General features: G+C 43.1%; 1 protein-coding gene across 18 annotated transcripts in view; it reads right to left on the bottom strand.

Moving 5' to 3' along the window:
- Nucleotides 1-26,452, bottom strand: part of LOC110545906 (myomegalin-like) — a 187,711-nt gene that overhangs the window by 68,316 nt on the left and 92,943 nt on the right. For 14 of the 18 annotated variants that reach the window (XM_060393027.1, XM_060393029.1, XM_060393019.1 and 11 more), the window contains 3 exons: nt 25,115-25,238; nt 24,766-24,941; nt 24,363-24,480 (listed from right to left, as the gene is read on the bottom strand). In XM_060393027.1, the coding sequence (XP_060249010.1) occupies nt 24,363-24,480; nt 24,766-24,941; nt 25,115-25,238 (418 nt within the window). Of the gene's footprint in view, nt 1-2,458; nt 4,191-24,362; nt 24,481-24,765; nt 24,942-25,114; nt 25,239-26,452 lie in introns of those variants that run through there. The other 4 variants (XM_021632333.2, XM_021632337.2, XM_021632334.2 and 1 more) reach the window with 2 other exon arrangements.

Raw genomic sequence — 26,452 nt, 5'->3', positions numbered from 1 at the left:
TAACATATGGACAAGGAAGGGGCCGGGTTGGGAGGGAAGCAAAGCCCTCAGGAAGAATCTTCAGGCTGATGTACAATACACATACAAGGGGTTAAGTAGAGGATTAAACAAAAGAATCAAAATGACTAAACAGATCAGCTTTTCAGGTGTCCTTCTTATTGTAGGAAAAATTTTGCTTTCAAGGCTCTTGTACCTGCAATCCAAAAAAAGCTACCAAAAATTGCATTTTTAAAATTCTACCTACATGTGCTCAGAAAAATAGGTAAAATTGATGTGCCTTTGTCCCATCTGGCTTTGGTTCTATGCAACAGCACAACAGCTCTTAAGGAGATTAAAAGCCAATCAGACTTAATCAATTAGATTAAGGTGCAGAATAAAATACATATTTTGATTACAAACACTTTGAGCTCAGGGAAACTATTTTTCCCTGCATCTTAAGTTATTAGAGGAAACATAGTAACCAAATACTCTTTCCAGAAGCTCAATGTCATTTTTCTCTCACCTCCCAATTCTTCACATTAAGTCATGTGACAACAGAAAGGTCACACCCTCTAATTTACAGCTCTAACATCCACAGTTACTGTAAAAGGGATTTGAACTAAGAATACAATTACCATAATTTACACACTTATTCGGTTTTCTTTCCAGAAACCCTGAAAAATCCTCCTGGAATATCTGAGATACAGAAAGTGGGTTCTTGGCTTAAAATAGGTCAAGGTGATGTGCTTCAGGTAATGTAATTAAAAGCACAGAATTAAAAGGTCTTGGCTGGAACCGGTGAGGGCTCTTACTTAAACAGGAACTTTCCAACATTTTTTAATCAGGGGTGCTCTTGAAAATCCTTCACAACTCCAAAACTGGCTGAGTCCAGGCAACATATCAAAAAATACTTTTCAATTAAACATGGGGTGAAAAAAACTCTCGTTTTCCATGGAATCTTCAGGTCTTCAGCTTGCTGTAGTATTGGCCATGGCTGAGAGAAGAAAACAACGTATTTCCCCATCGACACCTGCCTATTTTCAGATATCATCTGAGATTTGTATAAGTGTTTACTTTGTAGCATCTATTGCCTAGTCACAGAAACACTGCTTGGGCCAAACAGAGCAGGGAAGCTCCACTGGGAAAAGAAAGGACGTACCCAAGAACTGGCTACAATGCTCAACATCCACACAAATGAGAGCATTGGGAGTCTGGGGGTTTTGTTTGGTTTTGCTTTTTTATAGCACTATCATATGTGCTGTTTCTGATAATTTCTTACGCTTTCTGCTAACGTTATTAGTTTATAAACTTTACATGCAGCCTAACTATGCCTCAAAAATTCCATTTAATTGGAATCTCAACTTCATTTATTACCAGACCATCCACTTCTAGACTCCTGTTGATTGAGGACCAAGCTTCCCCGGTGACATCTAGGCTGTCCACCTTTGCAATGGTACCACTACATATGAAATGGAATGTGCCGGGATGTTTCACAAAGTTAACTGAATCTAGCATTTAATGTTGCTATGGAAACAAAGTAACATCTCCCAAGTCCCCGGAAATAGTGAATTTAAAAGGGTGTTGTGAAATCAGTTGGATGGTCATGAACAGCTCAAATTAAGTTCGCTGCCAATCTCCAGGCATTAAGAAGGTCAAGAGTATGATGAGTAAGTCACTCCTTAATAAGAAATATCTTCTAGTAGCAGTCAGTGGAAAAGCTGCCTGTACAGTTTTCACCTTAACTTTGTGAGTGACATTTGAATTCCCAAGTATTTTCCATGATCAAGTCACCATTAACTCTCAGATGATCATCAGTTATAACAAACACTGCCCAGATATTCTTCCTAATGCTTTTCTGAAGGATTAATAGGTTTCATCCTACCCGCTAACCATTTTGAGGCATCTGGGGGATGGAAAGCTTCTCCAGGGAGAACTTGCCAGGTACCTAACTCTCTTACAGAAAGACAATGGAAGATATCATCCACAAATCTAAAAGCAAAAATGGCACAAAAAAAAAGGGGGGAGAGGGGGAGTTAGGAAGACTTCTGGTGCCAAAAGTGAGGCGAAATGACTCCTTTGTTCAGGGAAAAAAAACTTTATATTTTGGTACATAAAAGATACACAATTTTAAGCCAGATATGGTGGCTCACGCCTGTAATTCAGTATTCTGGGAGGCAGAGGCAGGCGGATATCTGCGAGTTTGAGGCCAGCTTGGTCTTCAAAATGAGTCCAGGATAGCCAAGGCTACACAGAAACCCTGTCTCAAAAAAAAAAAAAAAAAAAAAAAAAAAAAAGTGATTTAACTAAGTGTAAATCACATTTACTGAATGGGGCACAAGCAAAAAGCACAGCCAAAATGGGCTCAACGGTAAATTCTTTTCTTTACAGCCCTAGACCGTTATTATCCTGGAGCTAGGCGAACCACGGAAACCAGTGGACAGCACATCGGAAAGGCACTGTACTTAGCCATTGTGTATACCTGGAACCCGAACGGCAAATATTCGTCATAGAGGTCATCCCACAGCTCCTGCATGTCTGAAATCTCCAAAGGGTAACTCACAGGTGTCCTGCAAAGGGGTTTCAAAGGCCTGTCAGGGAAACTGGAACTAACTCCATCTGTCAAGAGATGGCCAGGCTTGGCTCCAGGTGGGCTGGATTTCACTGGAACAGGAAGCCTGCTCCCTGGGGGACTCTGAATGGGCTTATAGTCAAGACCTTTAATCATGCTAAGAGCTAGCTCCAGTTTGTGGTTACACAATGGCTGAGGAGCCTGTTCATCGGACCAATAGTCACACTTCACAAGTTCCTTCGCGCTCCTCTCCGTTTCCTCATCTTTGTGCTGTGGAGGACTAGCCTGGACACTAGCATCCAAAGATTCCACAGAGGAACCCGGTGTCCCTTCCTCCATGCTTTCTCCATCCGGGGGAACTTTTGTGCTTGGTAAGTCTGGTGGCCCAACTTCTGACAATGCCGGTTCTTCGGTGCAGATGCTGGTAGACCACCTGCTGGAGGGGCCGTAAGAAATACTTCTGGACACTTTTCGAGGCACCTTACAAATGGCTTCATAGTCGGAATCCGCAACCCGCAAAGCCGCACAACCTCGGCATCTCCGGGGTCGGTTTCCGGGGCCTTCGGAAGCATGACAGCTGTGTGAGTCGTGGATCTGATCCTCGTTTTCTACCCAGCACTCAAACCCCGAGTAGGCAAAGTCTTCCTGGAGCAGTGCAGAGTACCTCGCATCTGGCAAGCCGGAAATGTCAACGGTCCCACTCCCCGCCTTCATCTCCTCGCCAGAGTCATCGTTGTTCTTCCGATACATACTGGCAATGCAGAACTTGAGGCGATCCTTTTCCAGCAGCAGCTTCTGCAGGCGCTCGATTGAAAGGGCTTCGATCCTGGCAATAACAGTATCGAATCGATAGATGCGATCGAGCATGAAAGCACACTTGCTGCATGCAAACTCGGCTTTGCCATCACGAGAGACATCTTTGCCTAGGACGTGCGAAAGCAGAACCTGGAGGTTGAGCTTGGACGCGGTGTGGAAGATCCAGCGCCGCTGGTTTCCACACAGCTCCCGGGCACAGATCCTGCAAACCTCTTTCATCTTCACTCCGGGAGGGCGCCGAGCCTCTCTGCAACGCCCACCGCGGCGGGTTGCTCACCGGCTCTGCGACGAGGTCCTCTTCCCACCTCGGGGGTCGTGGGCTGGCATGGCCCAGTCCTGGGTCCTCACCGGGCAGGGGCTCGCCTCAGCGTGCGCAGGCTCTGGGTACCACAAGACCAGCCCCGCCCCTCGCGCAGGGGGCGGGAGCTGAGACACAAGGGGGTGGGATGCTGAGTGACGGCGCACAAGCTGCGCAAGCTCGCTGCCAGAGTCCCCACAACTGTCTCTCCGCGGGCCGCTGCGGTGCCCTCGGCGTCCTCCCGGGCGGCCAGGCTGGGCTCCGGGACGGTAGTGGCGGCTCCAGGCTGACGCAAAGCCCGGGAGGTGAAGCATCAGATTTCAAGATGGCGCCGGGAAGGCGGCCTCCGAGAGCTCCTCTGGGAGTTGTAGTCCGACTGTTGGGGCTCTGCGCATGCGGACTGGAGAGCACTCCGCCTGGCCCTCAATCCAGTCTCTCCAGCTAACCCGGTAAAGCGGACTTCCCTCGCGGTGGAGAAGAGAGAGCGAGACATAAGGCCAGCGCCCGTCTGCTTTAACTCTGATAAGATCTCGCCAAATACACGCCCTGATCCTTTCAAGGAATCTCCCTCCTCTGCTGGATGCCTTGACACTCCTCCCAGGGAGGAGAAAACCCAGTCCCCTCCCCTTCTGTCAATGGCCAGTGCCACGTACTCTGGACGTGGCCTGGCGGTGCCACTAGGTACCGCTGTGCCACCGCCTTCTCCTGCCTCCACCCACTTCTAACGCCGTCCGGCTCTGGGATCGGAAGGCTCCGGGCTGCAGAGATGGGTGGGGAGTCTGATAAGCGGAGGCAGGTAGAGCGAGTTTGCTGAGTCCAAGCTAAGGCTGGACTTTCCCAGGATTGGATGGAACTAAGAAAAGGGCTGGTGTTTCTCCCATCCTTGTCGGGGGAGGGTGATGGCAGGCCTAGGTGTTTTGTCTTTGTATGGGGGAGGGGGGTGTGGATGCACAAAGCAGGCAAGGGGTGGGGGAGGGGGAGACCAGCGAACACCAGGTGATTGCCTGCATCTGATAATCAAGATTTTAAAGAAGAGAAGAGAATGAGCTTTGTCAAGCTCGAGGCCTCCTGAGAGGACTTTATCACGAATTCTCTTTCAGATTCTGATAGACTACTCCTTTTGGAAACGGAGAGGGGAGACAGACACTTCTTTGAGAGTGTTTTCAATTCAAATACTTCAGAATTGGGGCTGGAAATTCACTGGCAGAGTTAGTACCCGGTTTTACTACCGTTCAGTTAAGCACCCTCTTTCCTACAGAACTTCACAAACAAAAGGTAGGAAGCTGGAGCACGGACTGAATGGGATGCAGGTAACTCAAACTGTTGGCGATTAAGAAATTCACTTCCTGGCTTGAGAGGCAAATACCAGAGGAGGAACAGTATCCCCAGCCACCGCTTGCCTGCCCTTCCTCCAGAGCAGGAACTCCGGTCTCTAACTAATGACTTTTAAATTCTAAAACTGTGAGGCTAGGGCTATTGTAATTGTTCTAACCATCTAAACAAAACCCTGTAGCTTTGTTTGCAATGTAATTTTGCAATTTTGTAATTTCATCTAAAGACACAAATTCTGATTCTCTAATCAAGACCATAAAATGGGATTTCGAGGACCAATGGCTGCATTTTTGTATTCTCTACTATGTGAGCTTGAAAGTCATAAGAAACTGAGCAACAATCTTTGAACTCTACAGCAATCGAGGCAGAGTTTCTGGGCTCACCATGATTGATGGACAGGCAGAGCACTCTGCTCCCTCCTAGACAAAATACTCCAAAATTACATTGAAAAATTGATAGTGAGCTGTCATACCAGAAGTAGTCCTCATGTGATTATTGGTAAAAATAACTTGATTATAGCCAAAGGCTCATGTGCAGATAACAGAACTTAACAAAACTTAGAGGAAACATTACAGTAAGTTTAGCATTTTATGATCCTTATCGTCATCTTCTGACAATTTATAGTTAACTCCTTTAAGAAAGGAAGCAAAATGGAGTCGAAGGAACTAAGTGACATTTTTTTCTATGTACTATGAAGAATTTGAAATCAGACCAATGAATATTTAGGTATTAGATTTAAAAATGATGATGGTGCTCCATGACAGCAATAGTAACCCTAACTAAGAGGACAAGGACATTTCCTGGGGCAATAAAGATGGTCTCTGCCATGTCTTCAATGATAGGGAGATGGGTTTGTGCAGCTTCCAAAGCTAATGAAATTGAGCACTTAGAGTTGTAGATCTGATGCTAGTATATGGTATTAAAATATATATTTATACATTTCAAATATGCATTGCTTAAATATTTTTAAACTTTTGCAGAAAGCAATCCCCTCTTTCACACAGAATAGCTTTGAAATTAGTGAGATAAAATGCAGTCTCGAAGACAGTCTGTAAATGGTCCAATCACAAATTTTGAAAAAAAAATTCCAAGTTCTTATTTAATATGAATTTTAGAAAATGCAATTCCATACACATGTGCATCCCATACATGTATGACTGAAGCAATGTATGTGATTAAGGTGAGACTGAAGACTTTTGTGATGGTTTAATACAGGATGATTACTTCCAAAACTTACTAAAGTCACTTAATAGAAAATTTAAGAACTGGTTTTCATATCGTGCTTTTTACATAAGTTATCAATGGGCTATTTCAGTAGTTTGTTCTAAAAATAATGGAATGCTAACAAACCGGATGGGGAGGCTCATGCCTACAATCCTAGCAGGTAGGAGATAGAGGCAAGAGGGTGAGGAGTTCAAGGTAATCCTCAGCTACAGAGTGAGTGGGAGGCTAGCCTTGACTACCATTGAGACCTTGTCTCTAAAAGAGAAAGAAAGAATAAAAATGACCGATGAACACATTCCCAAGCACTTAGTAACTCAGTAATTACTACTTAGGTGACTACTTAGGGTCTCTCACATCTGGTCCTTAGATTCCTAACGGACAATAGGAAGCAGTAAAATACAACAGTTTCAAACTTTAGTATCCATGAGAAGGTGTGTGTGTGTGTGTGTGTGTGTGTGTGTCTCAGGGAGTGGGTATTAAAATGCTGATAAGATCGCTTGGACCTGACCCTTGTGTTTTTCATTCATTAAGTAGGTCTGAGGTGGGTCCTGAGAATTTGTATTCCTAACAAATTCCTAGATCTTACTGCTCCTGCTTCAGAGCTCTGCTTTCAAAATCACTGAATTTAAACTACTACTCTAAGTTGGCTTCAGAAAAAAAAAAAACTCAAAAAAAAAATCAGAAGTTCTATGGGGGTTGGAGAAATGGCTCAGTGCTAAAAGCACTTTCTGCTCTTGGAGAGGACTCAGGTTCAGCTTCCATCACCAATACGACAGCTCACGTTTTGTAACCTCAGCTCCAGGAAATCTGATGCTCTTCATGGACACTGCAGGAATGTGGTACATAGATATACATGCAGGCAAAACATACATACACATAAAATGATTTTTGAAAGAAAAAGTCAGAAGTTATATAAATAATGAAAAAATCTATCAAAAATTAATCTATCAAAAATTTACTGTTGAATTTAAACACTATACCCAAGTTGGGTATAATATGCCAGCACATTACCCCAGCACTCACAAGGTTGGGGCAGAATGACCTAGAACATCGTGCGTTCTAGGTCAGCCTAGGCTACAGGGGGCTATCCTGTTTCCAAAAAGCAAAAGAAAAAAGAAAGAAAGAAAAGGGAAAATGAAGGAGGGATAGAGGAAGGGAGGACTGTATTCCCACTGTGGCGAACAACTATTATTGTGTTAGTATTTTGTATGTTTTGTTTTGTTGTTGGTTCCTTCCCTGTTAGGTATTGGCGTCTGAGAAGTTTCTCTTGGAAGCATCATGTTTGTATCCACTGTGTGGCAATAGCACTGTCCTGTTTGTAACATCTAATTCTGGCTTAGGGAGTTTCCAAAGGAATGAGAGGTGGAAACACCCATGCTCCAAACCAGCTGTTTTAGGTTTCACTGCCTTAACTGTTCTAATTACTGAAAGCTCTGCCCCACCCCAAAAATGGTTTAGGCATATAAGATGAAACAAAAAGAAATGCAAGAGTGTCCAAGCAAAGCCAGTTTGGCTTTGTGATAACATATGAATGGGTGCATGGTCTCCACGTGCTGGAAATAAGAAACAATGCTACTTTCTACCAATTAATGCAGCGCTTGGAAACTTGGACTTTAAAAGCAGGAGACTTCTAGTATGAATGAGATTGCAGTCATGCATGTTATTAAGTAGCCATAGTTCCATAAATAAGACTTCAAGTATGTATTAAATAAATACACGACCCAATCATCACGAAGCTATGTAAACTTGACGTCCTCTCTGGCTTTGCTGAGCCCTCAGGCACAGGCAGTTAGAACAAATGACTAAGACACAATCTAGTGTGAGAGAAAAACTTTGAGTGTGGACTGAGAGAGTTGGAGGGGACAGGAGGAACACTTGAAAGAGCTGCAAGGAAAAGAGAGGACAAAGAAAAGCTTCCAGCCAAAGAAGATGGTGCTAATCTTGGAAGTTGGGGTGTGCATGGTGTTCACCTGTAAGTGAAGGGAGACAGTGGAGATCACTGAATATCCATATCCACCTGTATATCTCTAATCCCCTGTAACTGTCCATTCACAGTTATCACAGTCCGGCTGTATGACAAACACTGTCATGAAAGACCTTAGCAAGTGGCCCTTAGTTACTGCATTTTGACAAAAGAGAAAGAATTTGGGCAAAATTTCATGCACTTGGGCAGAAAATCGCATGAAGGAACTATTTTAGGAAACTGAGCTGTGCCACACATGGACTGCAGTTTCAGAGAAGTTTCTGGGTGATCTGCTGAAAAGCCGTGACAGCTATTTATATGTAGAAATGGCAAGAGTGTGGAAGACATGAGGGTCACCTTGCTATATGTGTGAGTCAATGAGCATGCGTTTATGCAAACTCAGAGGATGAAAGGAACCAAAAGGTCTGTGATGGCGAGTTTTATGTCAGCTTGGAAAAAAAAAAGCCAGAGTCATTTTGGAAGAGGGAACTTCAGTTGAGGAAATGCCCTCAGCAGGTTAGCCTGTGGGCAAGCCTGTGGTGCATTTTTTGATTGATGACTAACTGTGTGGGTGGGTGCCACCCTGGGGCTATAGGTCCTAGGTCCCATGAGAAAGCAGACAAAGCAAGCCATGAAGAGCAAGCCAGGAGGCAGGGATTCTCCACGGCCTCCTGCTACTGTCCCTGCCCCCATGTTCCTCCCCTGAGTCCCTGCCTGGTGTTCTAGCTCAGGGATGGCTCCAGGGTTAGCCAGCTGTTGGGGTTTACAGCCAAATGTGCAAAAAGGTGTGTCACTGGGGAACCAATGGTCAGGGTGGTATGCCTGACGCTTTCATACCTGGTAAAATCTAGGAAGCTTCAAGGTTTGCAGTATAGAATAGAGAAGAGAGGAAATAGCAAATGGATGAACTCCCTAACAAGCCTGAGTAAGACAGGGACTAGGGCATATTAAACTGACTTATAGAAAGTAATACATTTCTTACATAAGTGAATTTGCATAGTAAGGGTCACGCCCGCCAATCTATTGTGCATGTTCAGTTGATGCTCAGTCCTAGACCCTCTAGCCACATTCCATACTCTTCCAGGATTGTCTTCCTTGACTCATCGTTACACGAATGGCTTTCTTTCTTTCTTTCTTTCTTTCTTTCTTTCTTTCTTTCTTTCTTTCTTTCTTTTTCTTTCTTTGATCCTAGAAAGTCCCGAGTTTATCTCTCAAATACCCCCAGCTACCTATCTGTGGTGGCCAATATGTCAACCTGAGAAGACCTAGCAAGGCCTAGGTGATGGGCTTCCAGGCCCACCTGTGAGGACTTGTCTACAGTAATTCACTGCAGTGAGAGAATCCATGCTAACAATGAGCTGCACCGTTACATAGGCTAAGAGGGCCAGACTATGTAAAAAGGAGGAAGTAAGCCGAACGCTGGCATTCATCACTGCTGCCTCATGGTGGGTGCAATGTGACCAGCGCCTCAAGCTCTGGCTGGCATGCCTCCCCGCCCACCATGTTGAGCTGGGAGTCACAATAATCCCGTTCTCTCAAGTTACTTCTGTCAGGAGGTTTTGTCACAGAGACAAGACAAGCACGTAATAAATATAATATACTGTATAATATTTGCATACATTTCTATATATATCTATCTTTTCCCTTTTAGGGGTATAAGGTCAAGTGAAGAGGGGGACGGAAGGGCAGAACAGAGAAAGTATTAGGGGGAAGGATAACTAACATTAAGAATATTAGAAAAAGCCAGATGGATGCCTGCTATTTTATAAGCTTCTATAGGTAGGTAGGTAGGTAGGTAGAAAGATAGACAGACAGACAGACAGACAGATAGATAGATAGAGTTTAAGTGTCTGTATGTCTTAAGAGTTTAAATGGAGCTATCCTACATAGGAGTTATTGTTCCTCCCAGAAGCCATAGGTTGTCAAATCAAAAGTTCAGTGACAGATGTAGGATATCTTTCTTCAAGTTGTTGGAGAAGGGGGTCAAAGAAACCCCCAAGACGATAATATTTCCATTATTCTTGGTTAACTTGTGGTAAGACCCTATTGATGAAGACAAAGCACACTTTGGTTATAGAATGTGGGGGGGAGGGGAAGTTGGGACTAACATACTCCCTTCTGGTTAGCTTTCATAGAACAGGGAGGTACTGTAGAGGCTGCTGGGAGAGAAAAGTCATCAGCAGTCTTACCCTGTTGTGAACACTTTGAACTACAATAGTCATCAGTTTGGCAAGATGGATAGCCCCAGGGTACAATAGTGCCATGAATCTATTAGGGGTAAACACTGCTTTCAGACTGAATTTATGGCCTGATCCATAGTTTACTCATGCCTGGTACTGTAAATCTGAACAAGAACCAATGGCCGCCGTGGCATGGTGGCACATGCTTTTAATCCCAGCACTCAAGAGGCAGATCTCCATGAGTTCAAGGCCAGCCTGGTCTACATAGTGAGTTCCAGGACAGCCAGGATACATAGAAAACCTTGTTGTCTCAAAAAATAAAATCAGTAATTAGGGAGCGCACAGGTTATAGGGATGGATGTAGTGTCAATGTGCCTTCTAAATACTTATCTCTACAGCCATAGACCAGCTCTCAGTGCTCATCAGAGAAGCTTCTTTTTGCAGTGAAAAAATCTAATACAGAGACTCACAACATATCAAGTACATCTATCTATCTATCTATCTATCTATCTATCTATCTATCTATCTATCTCTATCTATTCATCTAAAATGTATAATAAGTACGTGAGTGTGCAGCCCTACAGGAAACAACTGTATTACACCCCTTGTACTCAAAGCTCAGGGCCATCATGCAAGAGGGCTGAAAGACGGTAAGAGCTGCAAGTAGGGAGAACTGTTGTCAGACAGTGCCTTCTAGACATGTCAGGACTGTTCCACTCATGAACACACAGCAGTCATGGCTGCCTGAATAAGGCTTTCACAAGTTCAGTCCAGTCCACAGGCCAGCAAGAATGGAGGAGGGGCCTGCCTCTTCCTGAGGAGCTACAGGCAGCTGATGGCTGCTGGGGAGGGACAGGGTTTTTTAGGGGTGTGATTCCTGCTAGGTTGACCATGCTATTGACCATGCTACAGTGGTCATGCACACTTGGGTAGCATTGATTCTGGGCTTCGTGATTTATATGAAAAGAAAGAAGAGAAGGAATGACGATGGGTGGGGGAAACAGAGATTTGGGAAGAGTTGGAGTTTAGAGTGGATATTGATCAAAACATTGTGCATATGAAATTCTCAAAGATTACATAAAAATAAACATTTTCTCATGCTGAAAAAAAATCTTGAAATTATTTACCACAGGGAAGGCTGATTGTCATCTCCCTCATATCTATAGTGCACCTTACCCACATTTTTGCTTTCCAGTTTTAGTTACCTAAAGTCAGCTGTGGTCCAGAAAGAAATAATTCTTAAGTTAGAAATTGGTTTGCCTAAGTAATATGATGAGACCCCATGCTGTCTGACTCTGTCTTGAATGTGAACTATCCCTTTGTCTAGTGTTTCTGCTTTGTATGCACTACCCTCTCATTAGTTTTGAGCTTCCCATCCTTCATACTATGAGAAATAAGTTTCTCTTGCTTTTAAGCCACCCATTGTATGACATTTTGTTATATCATCCTAACTGGACTAAGATAGCACTCCTAAAGCACTTAGGTCAGTATCTTTCTAGATATAAGGAAACAGTCACTGAATGAATAAACCAGTGTTTCCCCTTTCTGTGTCCACTTATTTAAATCCTTTTCATGCTTCACAGACCGAAACCTTTGCAGCTTATCCCAGGGTCACAATGATTCCTCCTTTCTCTGTTGCCTTACATTTTCCCCCTTAAGTGATTTTCTTGAGCGATAACCTCTGAAAGACAAAGACCCACCCTCCTACATCTTGTGTTCCTCTTCCTTCAACTATCAGTGCCTTTAGCATGATGTAATACTGATGAGGAAGCTGTATGGAATCCCCCTAACTCTCTGCCTCCTTTGCAGCTCAAAAGCTACGGTTACTTTCCCTGAGAACCTCCATTCCCTCAACTTGTTACTGGTGAAGGTTATGACTGGGAGAGAGCAATGCTGAGTGAGGGTTTGTAAAGGCATCTCCAGCTTAGAAGAGGAACTGAAAAGCTGTTCTAAATCTCCTTATATGAAGTTGGCTGGCACTGCCTACGCTACGAATCCCTGCAAGGTTTTCATTCTCCACCGTGAGTATTTAGAGCACATTCTTGCATTAACCTCCACGTCAGCTCTCTCCATGGAAACATGGGAATGTTTGCTATTTTAGGAAATATGCCTGAGTGTGAGCAGTGATGTTTACATTCATGCAAAAGGGGCATGAGTGTAAAGGCTTGAGAGCCTGCGGATCTGTGCGAGTGGGAGGGCCCTGTTTGATTAGTGAGCACCCCTCCCCAATCCTGCTGTTCTGTGTCCCCACTGAAAGCACATGCTAATGAATTCTGCTTAAGTATCATTACAGAAAATACAGGAAAAAAAAATACAAAGCAAGGATTCTTTCAGGCCTCTGCAAGGACACCATTTCCCCTGCTTCTACACACTCCTGGTCCTGGTTGCTGTTCAAAGCTTTGTAGTGGAGCATCTACTGTTCCGTGAGAAGGAATGACATCAACAGCGGGAGTGGCCCAGATTTCCCCGAGACTCCTGCTCCTTCCCTGAGGGAGAGAAGGGGCTCCGCTAACTCTCTTAACTTTCCCAGCTGCCCAAGGGGAAACAGGCGGGCAAAGCGCGGCAGCTACTGAGTACCCAGGCCACAAGCTGCGGGACTGAATGAACATCCAGAAGGGCTGGAGGCAAACCTGGAGGGATGCCGCAGGGGCCTGTCACATTTATAGATTTTCTTTAAAAAGTCATTGTATAATATTAATGGATTACCTAATAGACATTCATAAATAGGGTACCAAAACAATTTCACTGAATGGATACTGTGGGAAGAAAGGAGAAACAGCTAAGAAGTCAGTAAAAGTAATTCAGTTAAATAACAAGCTTCAGAAGGACCTGAATTAGCTTTAACAGAAAGGGGAAAGATGTAGAGGAATTTTAATTTAGAACATGGCTGTTCTGGCGAGAAGTCACATCCACAGACCTTCTAGGTCTGTGTGGCTCCTGCTGGAATACAGACATGCCTTTGATCCCAGGAGATAGAGGCAAGCAGATCTCTGAGTTCAATGTCAGCTTGGTATAGAGCGAGGTTTGGGTAAGGAAAAGCTTAGGTTCAGGCTTGGTGGTACACATCTTTAATCCCAAACAATGAAGGTAAAGTTAGTTTGTAGAAGGAAGCACTCATGTTTAAAGGGATGTCTAATTGAGTGGCAGAAACAGTGAGGAATCAGAGAAAGACTTGACAGATTAGGATATACCCAACTGTCATGAGGAGAAAGAGGGAAGTGAAGCTACTTAAGGGCCAATGCAGAGAGAGTAGAGCCAGTTTTCCCTGGACAGTAAGAGAGAGACTGGTTGCAGAGAAAGAACTCCAGTGAAGAACGAAGGAGCCGGAGAATGAGAAGGAAGCAGAGGATTAGAAAAGATTGTTGGAGTTAGTTTGAGGGCAAGCAGAGGAATTGAGAAGCTGAAAGAACCAACACTCTGTGTTGGTCAATTGACACTATTTAAGCTTGTTGAACAAGAGTGAGGAAGCCCGCCCTTGTCTCCTCTTTCCATCCTGGGGCAGGCTGTCTCTATTAACTCTGTAGTGAGGAGAAACAGTAAGCAGCTGAGGGTGTGGAGAATATTGTTTCTCGAGAACAGCTAGAGGAAAGCCATTTCCAACAGAGGTCATTATTGTTTGTCCCATAAAATGCCTACAGTAGAAATGGGAGCATGGAAGTGCATCCCAGACTGCTCCTCCGCTTCTGCCCTTTGATCAGAAACTTTACCACGACTGAGAAGGACTTCAACTTCACACAAATCTAGACACATCTGGAAAGAGAGAACCTCAATGGAGAAAATGTCTCTATAAGACTGGCCTGCAGGGAAGTCTGTGGTGGCATTTTCTTGGTTAGTGATTGATATTGGAAGGTCCAGCCCATTGTGGATGGTGCCTACCTGTGAGCAAGTGGTCCTGAAAAGTATAAGAAAGCAGGTTGAGCAAGCCATGACGAACAAGACAAAAAAGAGCATTCTCCCATGGCCTCTGCTTTAAGTTCCTGCCTCCACATTCCTGCCTTGACTTCCCTCAGTGAAGTTCTGAGAGTTCTAAGATTAAATAAACCCTTTCTCTCTCCCACATGGCATTTCCTCATGGTGTTGTCACAGAAATGAGTTTATGCTGAATGTTTCAAGTGCCCTTAATTGGATGGTGTTTTGTTCCTATCCACTGCTTCTCTTAATTTTTTTTTTTTTTTTTTTTTTTACTTTTGCTTACTATATACTTAATAGATTCATTCATTCAAAACCAAAGGTGCAGCTATGGTAGATCATTCTTTTGAGCATACAGAAAACTAAAAAGACTAAAGGTTCTAAAGTAAAACTTCTTGTACTCAGATTACACATATTCTATCCTCTCATGCTGCAATAATCATGTGAGAGATGCTTATGAATGAGAGCTGGGGTAAATGAGCATTCTTCATTCACCCTATTCAAACCTAGAAGTGCAGAATCTGTGGGCATCCCTTTCCTCTAAGGGCCAGATGCCAACCGTGGTGGTGTCAGCTGTGAAGATCAGGAGAGCAGTGGCAAAGATGTGAGCTCCAGCTCAGAACTCCAGCACCTTTGTCCTTCAGCATCAGCTGGAGATTATGGGATGGTTTTGCTGCCAATGAAGGGTATTCTTTGGCCCCTGGAAATCAGGACTGAAAAGTATAGAAAAGACATGTTTGCCTCCTTTAGTGCGAGTTGTCATGGCAGACAGAGGTGTGTATAATACGGTAGAACCAAGTCATTGCTGCGGTTAGCAGTCAGAATGCCCACAGCACAGGCTTCAGACGTCTTAAATAGCAGGGTCCAGCATACACTAGGCTGAGAAGGGGGGACAGATGGTTATAATTATTTTAATTTTCTCTTATTCCTATCTAATTCACAGAGCGCACTGGTCGAAGCAGTTACTATCCACGGACAGCCCTACCATGCTCTCGTGAGGCTGCATCAGTTAAAAAAAAGATTCTCCATTGCTTATAACATCCCAAGCCGGGTGTGGTAACGAATGCCTGTGATCCCAAAACTCGGGGAGGCAGAAGCAGGTGGATCTCTGTGAGTTCAAGGCTGGCCCAGTTTACAAAGTGAGTCCAGGTCAGCCAGGGCTACACAGAGGGAAAACAACAACAACAACAAAAAACCACCCTGTCTTGTGAAAACAGAGAATCAACCAACCAACCAACCAACCAAACAAACAAACAAAAAAACCCAACAATATAATGTCCTCATCTCAATATTTATGGACTTTTCCAGCTCACAGTTTAGCCTTCTCCCACACTTATGAGGTGTTTACTAGCAGCAATTATTCTTACTTCCTTAACTACCGTCTAAGCCACTCTACACACCTCCCCTGCCTAGAAAGATCCTAGTATTTTTTTTTCTCACTATCAGCAAAAGTGAGTCAGCAGAGGAAGGATTTACTTTGGCTCACAGCTTTAAGATGGAGGAGGCAGAGGCTGGAACATGGCAGTGGGAACACTGAGCAGTTTGCTAACGTCTCAGTGGGATACGCAGCAGAGAGAGCCTGGCCAAAAGGTGGGCTGAACTATAAAAGGGCTGGACTCTAGCAGAAGGTCCGGCCCCACAGTGGCCTACTTCTGCTAGCCAGGCCTTACCTCTTACAGGATCTTGAACCTCCTGAGACTATGGGGAGCAGGTGAAGTCCTGGGTCAGTGTGTGAAGTGGCTTGACATGAGCACAGCCATGTCAAGGAATAGCAAAGCCTTCCCTAGGTCAGGCTCAGGAGAATGACAAGGACTTCCCCTGGTCAGAGAATGAATGCTGATAACGGTTGACCTTTACCTAATCAAGTAGGTACAGAAAGTCCCAACCACAGCTTCCTCCCCCACAAGACCTGGTACAGCTGTATCCACTGGAAATGGTGAGAGCCATGAAGCCAGCACAGCTGCTTGATGCAGTTCCGGCAAAGCTGAGTGGTTTGCAGTATTTGCTGTCATTCGGTCTCTAACTTTTGGGATTTGGTCTCTGCGTGTTACATATTGGAGACTTTCTGTATTATGATTCATTTTATGCCTTTTCCTGAGGAAAATTAGGTGTTTTTAGGAAAATCCTAAAGTTAACTTTATCTGGCCACTATCTGGAAGTGTTCCTTATGTCCTGGAATCATTAAGCACAGATAAGCACATAGCTAGATGAAGCCATTACTTCAGGAATCTTTCTGGGGTAACTGAGCAAACTCAAAGAGTATAATTGGTGCAGGGTAAACAGACAATTGACAAACCCTGACTGGCCGAGAGAGCAGGTTACAGATTCAAGGCCTCTTTTTATTATAGGCTTAGAGCTCTCTGAAAATGTAAAGACAGGTGGTTGTACGGGGTACACTCCTGGAAGAATAAAACTTAGTAAAATAAGATAGACCAACTAAAATAAACTTTTTCTGCTTTATAGCGTAGGTGATGAAACCTATAGTAAGAGAAGTTAGGCGTTGGTATTTGCTATTAACAAAAATCCTGGTTCAGATATTTTGTGTTTGTCTGGAGAGCTTTAATACTGCAAACACCACCAGCCTAAAATCAGGCTGTCATATAACAAATGTGTTAGCTTTGAAGCAGACCTTCTTAAGAATCTTTTTTAAAACTTTTTATATTTATTTTTATTTTTTTAGATTCTTTAAATTGGAGCTATAGGGCTAATCACAATAATAAAATCTGTTTCGTTTGTATTTTCTAATTATAGCTGAACTTGTAACCCTGGACGTGTAATGAAAAATCAAACACATTTTTCTGTACTTTTTGGGTGCTCATTAGTCTGCCTTTGCTCTGTGAAACCTGTATAAATAAAGAAGCACCTGGTTGCTACTCAGTCAGAGCAGCAAGATTTCCCTTATCAGCCCACCTGACACCCTCTCTCTTCGTGGAGGGGTTGGGGACCATGACAACAACCCTGGGAAGATCCCAGGAAGAGCCTCTCCGAGATTAGCTGACCCACTTCCTTGTTCCTGCTATATGTAATAAATGCATGAGTTTCCAGGCTGCTGCCAGTGAGCTCCGTCTGAGAGCACAGACAGCTTCATCCCAGCTTCGTGCTGATTTGTGTCTGCCACTTCTTCATTCCCTCATTCTCTGTTGCCCCAGTGAGGTCAAGTCAAGACCAAAACTGTGCAGGTCTCAGCAGGAGACTAAGTTCAAATACATTAGACTGCTGGATTTCAGGTTGAATTTCAGTTTCAAACGGGAACAATGGTCATCCGCATTTGTTTGTTTGCTTGCTTGCTTGGTTTTTGGCCTGGTGTATTCAGCCTTCACAGCCCAATTTAAAGTGGTTTCCAGGTGATTTCCTCTTTACCTTCCAAAGAAAGAGTTGCTTGATCTTTTTCATTTGTAAGTTCTTTCTGAACTATGTACATAATTCTATGCCCATTTATTGTATCATTGCATGCTTGTACCTGATAATAATATATGCCTCGGAAGCTAGCTTTCCTAGACTCTAGGACACCCTAGTGTGCATTTTGAAAACCCATGGGGTGATGGAGCTTGTTTAAGTTGTTATGATGATGAGGAGGAGGCAAGAGATACATATGACTCGAAGTGGGCAGAACAAACCAGTGACTCAGATTCCAAATATCTTACATGTTCTACTGGCTGTGACAGTAGTATCCAGGCTGTTTTTAATCACCTGAAGCCCAAACTAGATTCTGATGCATATGTGAACAGAATGCTAATAGATGTTCAATTTCCCATGAATTGAATTACTAAGTAAATCAAAGGAAGGTTGTGTTTTTAATTGAAAATTTGTCACTTTCTCACATTTGCTGCTTTTAAATTGCCAACATGGTGACCTGGGTCATGCTGCATCTGATATTTTTATCTTTCGAAGTGGTGTTCATACAATACAAGATCCCTTTTCTTTAACTCATTTCATTCAAAAATTTGCATATGAAAATACGGATTGTTGTGTTCCAAGTTAAGCTCTACCTGTACATATTTTATACCTACCTCACAGTCCTTCTCAGGATATAATTTAATTGAGTTACTATAGAAAGTATTTTGAGTAGCACCTACTTAGGGAATATGTGGTAATTTTATTACTAAAGAAAATCCACTGGGTGTTCATCTTAAATTATATTAAGCGCATGTGTTTAAGAAATCCAACCAAGTCTCTCATTTAATAATTGAGCAGAAAATGCTTCAATGTTTCTTTTTGTCTAGTAAATCAATAGAATAATCACTCTGACTAATTTTTCCTGAACTGTTCACACTGGTGCCTGTCCTGGGGAGCAATAATACAAACTAGCCATTTTGAGTTTAGTCAGAGTGTAGGTTGACAGATACAGTGAGAGAATTGTTACCATTAATGTCACTGAGGACTGATATATTTATTAGCTTTACCTTTTTTTGTTTTGTGAAAGGAAGATGGTTACAACTTGAGAGACATTTATAACAGAAAACTCACTGACAATATTTTTATGTATCTGCTATTTAAAAAATAACCTTATTCGCTTTCAGACTGTTACTGTTATGGGTAATTATAGTAGTCATTACCATGTTTTAGACAATAGATAAGACACTTCACATATATTATTTCTAATCTTCAAAAATGACTGGATATTGGGCATTTCTATCTTTATTTTACAGAAAAGGAAACTATGTTTGAAACTAGGAAACTATATTAAACTATTTATTTTGTCCAATGTCATTTATTTAGAAAGCGGTGATGCTAAGATTCAAATGACAAAATCTAAGCTTACTCTTATTATTCTACTTCCCTGTTTACAGGCCAGGAAGCTTCATGGCACAATCAGTACAAAAAGAGCAAAATTCCTCCCTGAACTTGGGCTTGACTGGTCTGTCTGTATTCCTTACTTTTCTCATCCCTGAGGAAATCCCTGAAAAGAAGCATCATAATGGAGGGGAGGTCTGGTTTTGCTCAGACTTTGGGTGTGTCCCGTCTGCTGTGACAGGGAAGACACGGCAGGGACTATGCTATAGTTAGAGGATCTTGTTTAACTCTAAGAGGGTCAGGGGGCAGAGTGTAATGGAAGCAAAGTAAACTGATAATCTCTAAGGCCTGCACCCCAGGGATGAACTTAACCGGTTCACAATCTCCCAAAACAGCACTAGCAGCGGGGACCACATGTTCAAACACGCGGGCCTGTGAAGGCCATCGGACGTTAAACCATAGCACCTTCCAGAAACTGGTGGGAAGCACATAGGATTGCCAACATAGCTGAGATCTTACAGAAATCACTCCAACATTTCACTCTGTCTAGAAGCACTGCCCAAACCCACCCTTTCATCCTGCATGTGAGCACACACTGGAGTAGACATTGGCTGAAAGGCTCCAAGAAACTTGGGGTCATTTTAGAGGTGAAAATATAAACTAATCTACATATACTGCTAGTACTGATGTTCTTTTCCCCACAGCTATTGACCCCAAGGGAGAGACAAGGAAATGAGCTATGGGGTGGCTTTTTGTCCCCCACACCCAGGAGGACCCTCCCTCACAGGCCTTGCTGTTCTGGGGGGGGGGTCCTACCATTACATACTGTGTGGAACCCGCTCATTGTGCAGAGATCTTGACCCACTCAGCTTTCAGGTGGTAAATGAGTCATAAGGCGGCCTCTTACCAAAGTGGCCTTGATTGATTATTTCAGTGTACAAAGGTATACGCATGTGCTGCCAAAATGAAGGTTCCATGAAAGAGACAGGAAAATACTGTATAGTAAAATTAACAGCATCATTGTGTTTCTAAGTGCACAATGGGTTTGATGATAATAATAAGCTGTATAGATACTGGGTCCCATTTCAAAAATACATCAAGGTAGTACACACTCTGAGATTTAATGCACTTCCCCAAATGCTGATGCCATTTTGTCCTAGCCTGGTTCTAAGCTTTCCCTTAGAGTAGAATACAAGCAGTTCTGTTTTTCTCAATAATGTTTTTTTTTTCTTTTTAAATCTGACATGAAAACTAATACTAAACCAGTCTGCCGTGTGTGTGTGTGTTAAATACAGCAGCATTGGTGTGTCAGGACATATGAAAGAAGCCCCATGGATGATTTTATTTCAGAATTTAACCAATTATTTCTTTCAAAATGCTTACTCAGGGATATACACATTTAATTTTTTCCTAAAGCTGCTGGAGTCATTGAAGTAGAATGCTCGCCTAACAGACTATAGAGTCTATCTGAGGCTAATCTTCTAATTTTATATTGGTACCTCACAGCTCATAAACAGCCAAATGAGAAAGCAAGATATTATTTACAGTCTAGAGGTTTGGTTTTATTTTCCCCTATTGAATGAATATATAAAATAGTTTCAAGAGTCCCTGTGGCCTAAGCCACTAGTTTAAAAGTCCCACCTATTTACCTCTGTCGGTTATAGATCTTCCCCTCTTCTGTATATGCTGTGGCATAGAAAAGGCTGGGAAACAGTCTTTTAAATTCATTCTTACTCACCACTCTTTCATCAAGACTGCAGCATTTGTTTATAGGAAACAGCACATCAAACCACACATTTGAGGGGTCCTGTTGCTTTTTCCCCCCATTTTTAAATTCACATTGATTTGAAATTACTCTTCCCCACACATATCTTGGAATAATGTTCTATGTAATGTTACTATACACTTATCTCATGTCCCAATACCAAAAATTCTAACAGCAAGTTATATAACTGTTCTAGGTTATAAAATCTCTATTTATAGGTAATAAATAGAGATTGTCCTTTAGTGATAAGGAGAATACTTGGATTTCCATAAATTTAACATAAAACCCCACTTCAGGTTTGTAAGATTTAACAGATAATTTCAAATGCAACATGTTTTATATGAATCTACAAGCTTTTAGTCTCTAAAAAAAATGACTTAATTACAAGAGTTTAAAAGTTACATTCTCCCAAAGAAACATTTCATATTTTCTCCTATAGCTTCAAACTTTCTTCACTCACCATTGACTGTTCCATGCCATTCCAGAAAAACCCGACCTACTTAACGTGTTACTCATTTTGCCCAAGGGAAGGTTAAAAAGTAGACTGGCATGACTGAAGCAGATTGTCATAACCACAGACTACAGTATCTGTCATAAAAGCTTTCAAAAGACTATTTCTTTCCTCGTGGTAAAGCGTTAGTCCTCTGTAGAATCAATAAAGAATCATAAAGTTTAACATGGAGCTGCTTTTAACTCAAGAGGTCGAACTGCTCAAAACAACAATTAACATCTGTAAGAGTGCAGCAAAGGGGGCAGAAAACAGCAACACAACTGGCTAAGAGTGGATTTAATAAGCCACGGATTTTGTTTTTGTTTTGTTTTGTTTTGACTAGGGAGCATTGGAAGCTTGGGGAAATCCAGAATCAAAAGAAAAAGAAAAAGAAAGAAGGAAAGTCCTTGGCTGCAGCTACTCAATTATCAATATTGCCTTGGGCTGTAGGACAGAGCTCTTGACTGTGATCTCATATAATCTGTATCTGCTATAGAAGGGAGGGACTATCGATATGGCTCAGTGGCTAAGAGCACTGGCTTCTCTCCCAGAGGACCCAGGTTCAATTCCCAGCACCCACTTGGCAGTTTACAAATGTCTATGACTCCTGTTCCAGGGGATCTGAAACCCTCACACAGACATATGTACAGTAAAAACACCAATGTACATAATGTAAAAATGAGTAAAAAATTATTTTAAAAAAAGTAGACAAATGAACTGAGTAAGTGGTTTAAAAAGGAGGAGGAAGAAGAAGAAAAGAAAGAAATACAAATGGCAAATAACTATTTTTAAAAGTGGTCAGTTGTTGATGGTTGGTCTTATACACTGAGTATTCAGATGCTGATTTCTGTGCCCTGAGATCTGGTTACAGTCCAGACACAGGCATTGTCCTGATCTTTGAAGAATCTCCTGTATCATTGTTGTGTAAACATTGCTCCCCAGTTATTCCTGATTGGTTAATAAAATGCTGAACAACCAATAGCTTGTCAGAGAGGACAGGAGGCAGGACTTCCATGCCTAGTTTTGGGAAGTTGTGGGGATAAGGGGTAGAGGTGGGGGTGAGGGAGTGTCTCAGGTAGGGACCAAGGAGAAGGAGAAGAAGGTAGAGAGAAGAGGAGGCCTCCAGGAGGGCCTGGCCAGGAGGACAGAGAGACACGGCAGAAGGCCAGGGTGTGACTAAGAGGTAAAAGGGCAGGAGGCTGGAAGTAGCCAGCCTAGTACAGATGGTTAGGATCAGTGAACGTCTGCCCTGCTATGGTGCTTTTGAGCTTGTTGAATAAATCTAATAGGTCTCTGTGTCGATTATTTGGGGGCTAGAAGGGGAATAGAAAAAAAAACATTGACATATTTTACATTAGATCTTTCTAGCTTGAGATACCACCTCACCCCAGACAGATGCCTGTCACCAACAAGCCTGACAACAAATGTTGGAAAGAAGGGATGTGAAGAGCAAGGAACCTTTACTTAATGTTAATAGAGGTGCAAATTCATACAGACACCATGGAAATCAGTTTGACGATTCTCCCCCAAACTTAAGGCTAGAACTACCATATGGCCTGGTATCCTGGGCATACATCCAAAGAGCTCCATACACCACCACAGATATATTTGCGCCCCCATATTTAGTGATGTGTTTTTCACTATAGCAAGTAATTGGAATCATCCTAGTTGTACATCAACAGAGGAGTGGATAATAAAATTTGGTACGCACGCATACACACACCGTATATAATGGATTACTACTCAGCGCTAAGAAAAAAAAATGAAGTTTATAATATTGTAGAAAAATGGATGAACTAATAATATAAGATATTATTAGTCAGGTCACACAATCTTAGAAATAAACCACTTATTCCTTCAAATATGTGGAATCCAGCCAATAATAATATGTATAAGTAAATATACATGTGGGTTCAATGTAACACAAGAGAGGACAAGAGAGGCTAAACGCAATGGGATGAGAAGGACTAGAGGCAGGAGATGGACATGTGTCATAAAAGAGGGTATAAAAGTTAATTTGTTTTTTTAGTTCCAGCCCTGTCATGGATATTTTTCAGTTTGGAGGTATGTAAGTGTCAAATTTAATATAAAGCGTCTCAGCTTCCATTGTGGATATCAATTCTCTATATAGTTATAGTTATTTCTTTCCCACTAAGCTGTATAAATTTTGGGTCTGGTTAATTTCCATGCTTGATGTTTTTATTTGTTTGCAAGGTCTATTTTTACAATAAAGCTTATTTTAAAGCACATTCTTTGACTCTATAAATCACTCAGTGTTAGTGAGAGAATTCTAAGGTTTCCCACACAATTCTCTGCTGTCTGCCTTTGTGTGATTCTCATGCCCTTGGAGTGTTCTAGAGAAAGGTTTGCTTCTAAACAATGTTTTGTGGCAAACATGATGGGTTGTTACTACACAACTGTGCTACAGTTCAAGACAAAAGTGAGTAGAATTTCAAAATATAATTAAGATTCCTAATCAACTGACTTTTAAAATAGTTATCTGTTTTTAATTGTGTGTGTGTGTGTGTGTGTGTGTGTGTGTGTGTGTCTGAGTGCAGGTATGAGCATGTTAGCACAAGTGCCCTCAGATGTCAACGAAGTTAGATATTCCCGAAGCTGGAGTTACAGATCGCTGTGCACTGCCTGTTGTGGGTGCTGGGAACCAAGCTCAGGTCTGAGGAGCTGTGTGCACTCTCAGCTGCTGACCAGTTCTCCAACCCCATAATCAGTTGACTTTAAGTTAACCAAAAGGTGGGCCTGTCCTAGGCATGCACTTCTGGAAAAGAGAAGCAACAGTCTGTGTTCCATGACTTCTACTACCTCACTGAAATCAATTCTGCCAGCAACACATGGAGCCTCAGACACAGATCCTTTCCAAGGTTGGTCTCCAGAGAGAAAACCCAGTCCATACCTGGATTTCAGGCTCACGTGACCCTAAAGTGAGACCCAGCTGTGCCACGACTGGATTCCTGATGCAAAACCTTGCATGGTAAGATATGTTGTGTTAAAAGTATGTGACGTGTATAGTGATTTGCTGTGCACCAAGCAGTAACAGCACAGTGCTGGAGGAACTCGTGCCCAGGCCACCCAGCCCGAGCCTTACCTGCACCTCCATGCTCGCTGGCTCCTCCAGCAGATGTAGCAGTTGCTGTTTCTCTTGAGACAGCTGTTCCACAAGCCCCTCCTGGGCAGCCAAGCTCTGCCTCAGCTCCTCAATTCTCCTGAGCCAAAGAAATGGGAGGGATCTCTTCTTGAAACCATTCAACCAGTTCGTTATTTATCTGTTTCCATATAGGCTCCTGCCACAAACCAATCAGCTTTCCTACTGGATACTACTGAAGAGCCAATCTCAACAATAAATCTGGCCCACAGGGACATGCCATCTTAGGAAGGGAGAGAAATCCCACTGTCAGTACTAGCAGGGGAGCATGGCGGCCATAATGTGCTCGTCTGGCTTTGGGAACATGCAAAATGCTGCTCAGGAAAAGACCACCAAAGATACCTACCTGTCCCTCTGAGCCAGGGCCTCGGAGTATTGGTCAGGCTTCATCTGGTCTCCTTGCATGTCGTCCCTGCCCTTGGTGGCATCCTTCAGCCTGTCTGAGAGCTCCAAGTTACACCCCTTCTCCACCTTCGCCAGAGCTGCCATTCCTGTGGCTTCATTTTTTGCTAGCCTGGATTCCTGGAAAAAAAAAAAGCAGGAAAGCTTAGAGGTAGTCTAGCCCCATCTGGGTCAGGAGCTCTAAGACACAGAGACAGGCAACTAAAGGAAAGCAGAGAAGCAGATAAAATGGCCAAGGAAAGGGTTTAGGGGACCACTTGCCCTGTCCCTATGGGCCTGTGGACATGTCTCACCTCCTGCAGCAGCTGGATCTTGTTCTCTAGGAACTCATACACATGTTCTGTTTCCTGCTGCCGTTCCTCAGCCTGGTGCCGGAGCTCTGCCTCATTCTGGCTGTTGAGATCCTCCACATCGGCCCTAAAACCACATAGCATTTGCTAATTGGAGCCAACACCAAACTCCATGAGGAGGCGCAGAACATTCCAACCCTTCACTTATGAGGGGGAGGGGAAAGTGAACAGACACTGCCGCGCCCCGCGCCCCCCGCCCCCCCCCCCCCCCCGCACTGTTCCCAGGAACCACTCTATCCAACCTTTTCATCTGACCTTTTAGGACTTCTAGCTTCTTTGTTGCTTGTTAAGCAGGGTAGGCCTGCCTGGGACACCATGATTGTGATAACTTCAAGAGGAGAAGTTCATTGGGAAGGCAAGGGGTTTGCCTGCAGCTATGATCACAGACATGAACTTTCCCATTTAAACTGTTCTAGAGGGGTTTGCTGGCAGCCTGCTTCTCCATTTAGGTTGCCAGGACACGATGTCCATGTCCACAGAAATGGCCTTTTTTTACAACTGGGAACGCACAGAGGACCTGTCCTAACTCTGGGCCACCTCATCACAGTTCTATCTGGTGTTCCTGGTCCCAGGCAGAGAACAGATATTTAATCTGCATACATTCAGGTTTTGGCTGCACCTGGCTTCTCTGATATCCTAGGAATGGCTGTCCAGGCACTAGCGTGAAGCGGGTAAGGTATCACCAGTTTATTTATAGTGAAGAACAGCTGCCCTTGGATATCTGAGGATTAGAAAATTGGGGTCCAAATCAGGTGCTGAGTTATCTGAATTCCGGTTAGGTTTTGTGGCTTAACCCATTTTTTTTTTTCAGAAGCACAAACCCTCTTATTGTTCTCAGAGTGAAGAACTGCTTTAAATCACAAGCTTACAAGCCCCCACCAAGTCTTTAGTATTTGGACCAGTAGATGGATTAGACTTCCTCAGAGGTTACAGAATTCCTTGGTTTATAGTGGGTGCCAATCAGCACCATCCCGGAGGCTAGCCCCATATTCTGGTGTTGGCATTATATAACCTTTGTGAAGTATGAAAAGACAAAAGTCAAAGAAATAACCCAACAATCTAACAATGGCAGTTTTGGGGAGTCAGCTTCTCCTTTGACCCCACATTCCTTGAGAATTTCACCTGGTAGTCAGGAATTAGAGAGTGTGGGCTATATGTTTTCATTATTCTGAGATAAAGTCAACTCCTTGCATCCCAGTTCCCCTGTTTCACAACAGTGTGCCATTTATATCATAGTGGGTATGAGGGCGTTAGAAAGCCTGAAGCATTACAGAAGTCTCA

The sequence above is a fragment of the Meriones unguiculatus genome, chromosome 10 (assembly GCF_030254825.1).
Source record: "Meriones unguiculatus strain TT.TT164.6M chromosome 10, Bangor_MerUng_6.1, whole genome shotgun sequence".
NCBI lineage: Eukaryota > Metazoa > Chordata > Mammalia > Rodentia > Muridae > Meriones > Meriones unguiculatus.
Note: the sequence above shows the minus strand (reverse complement) of the source record. Positions and strands in the feature narration are given on the sequence as shown.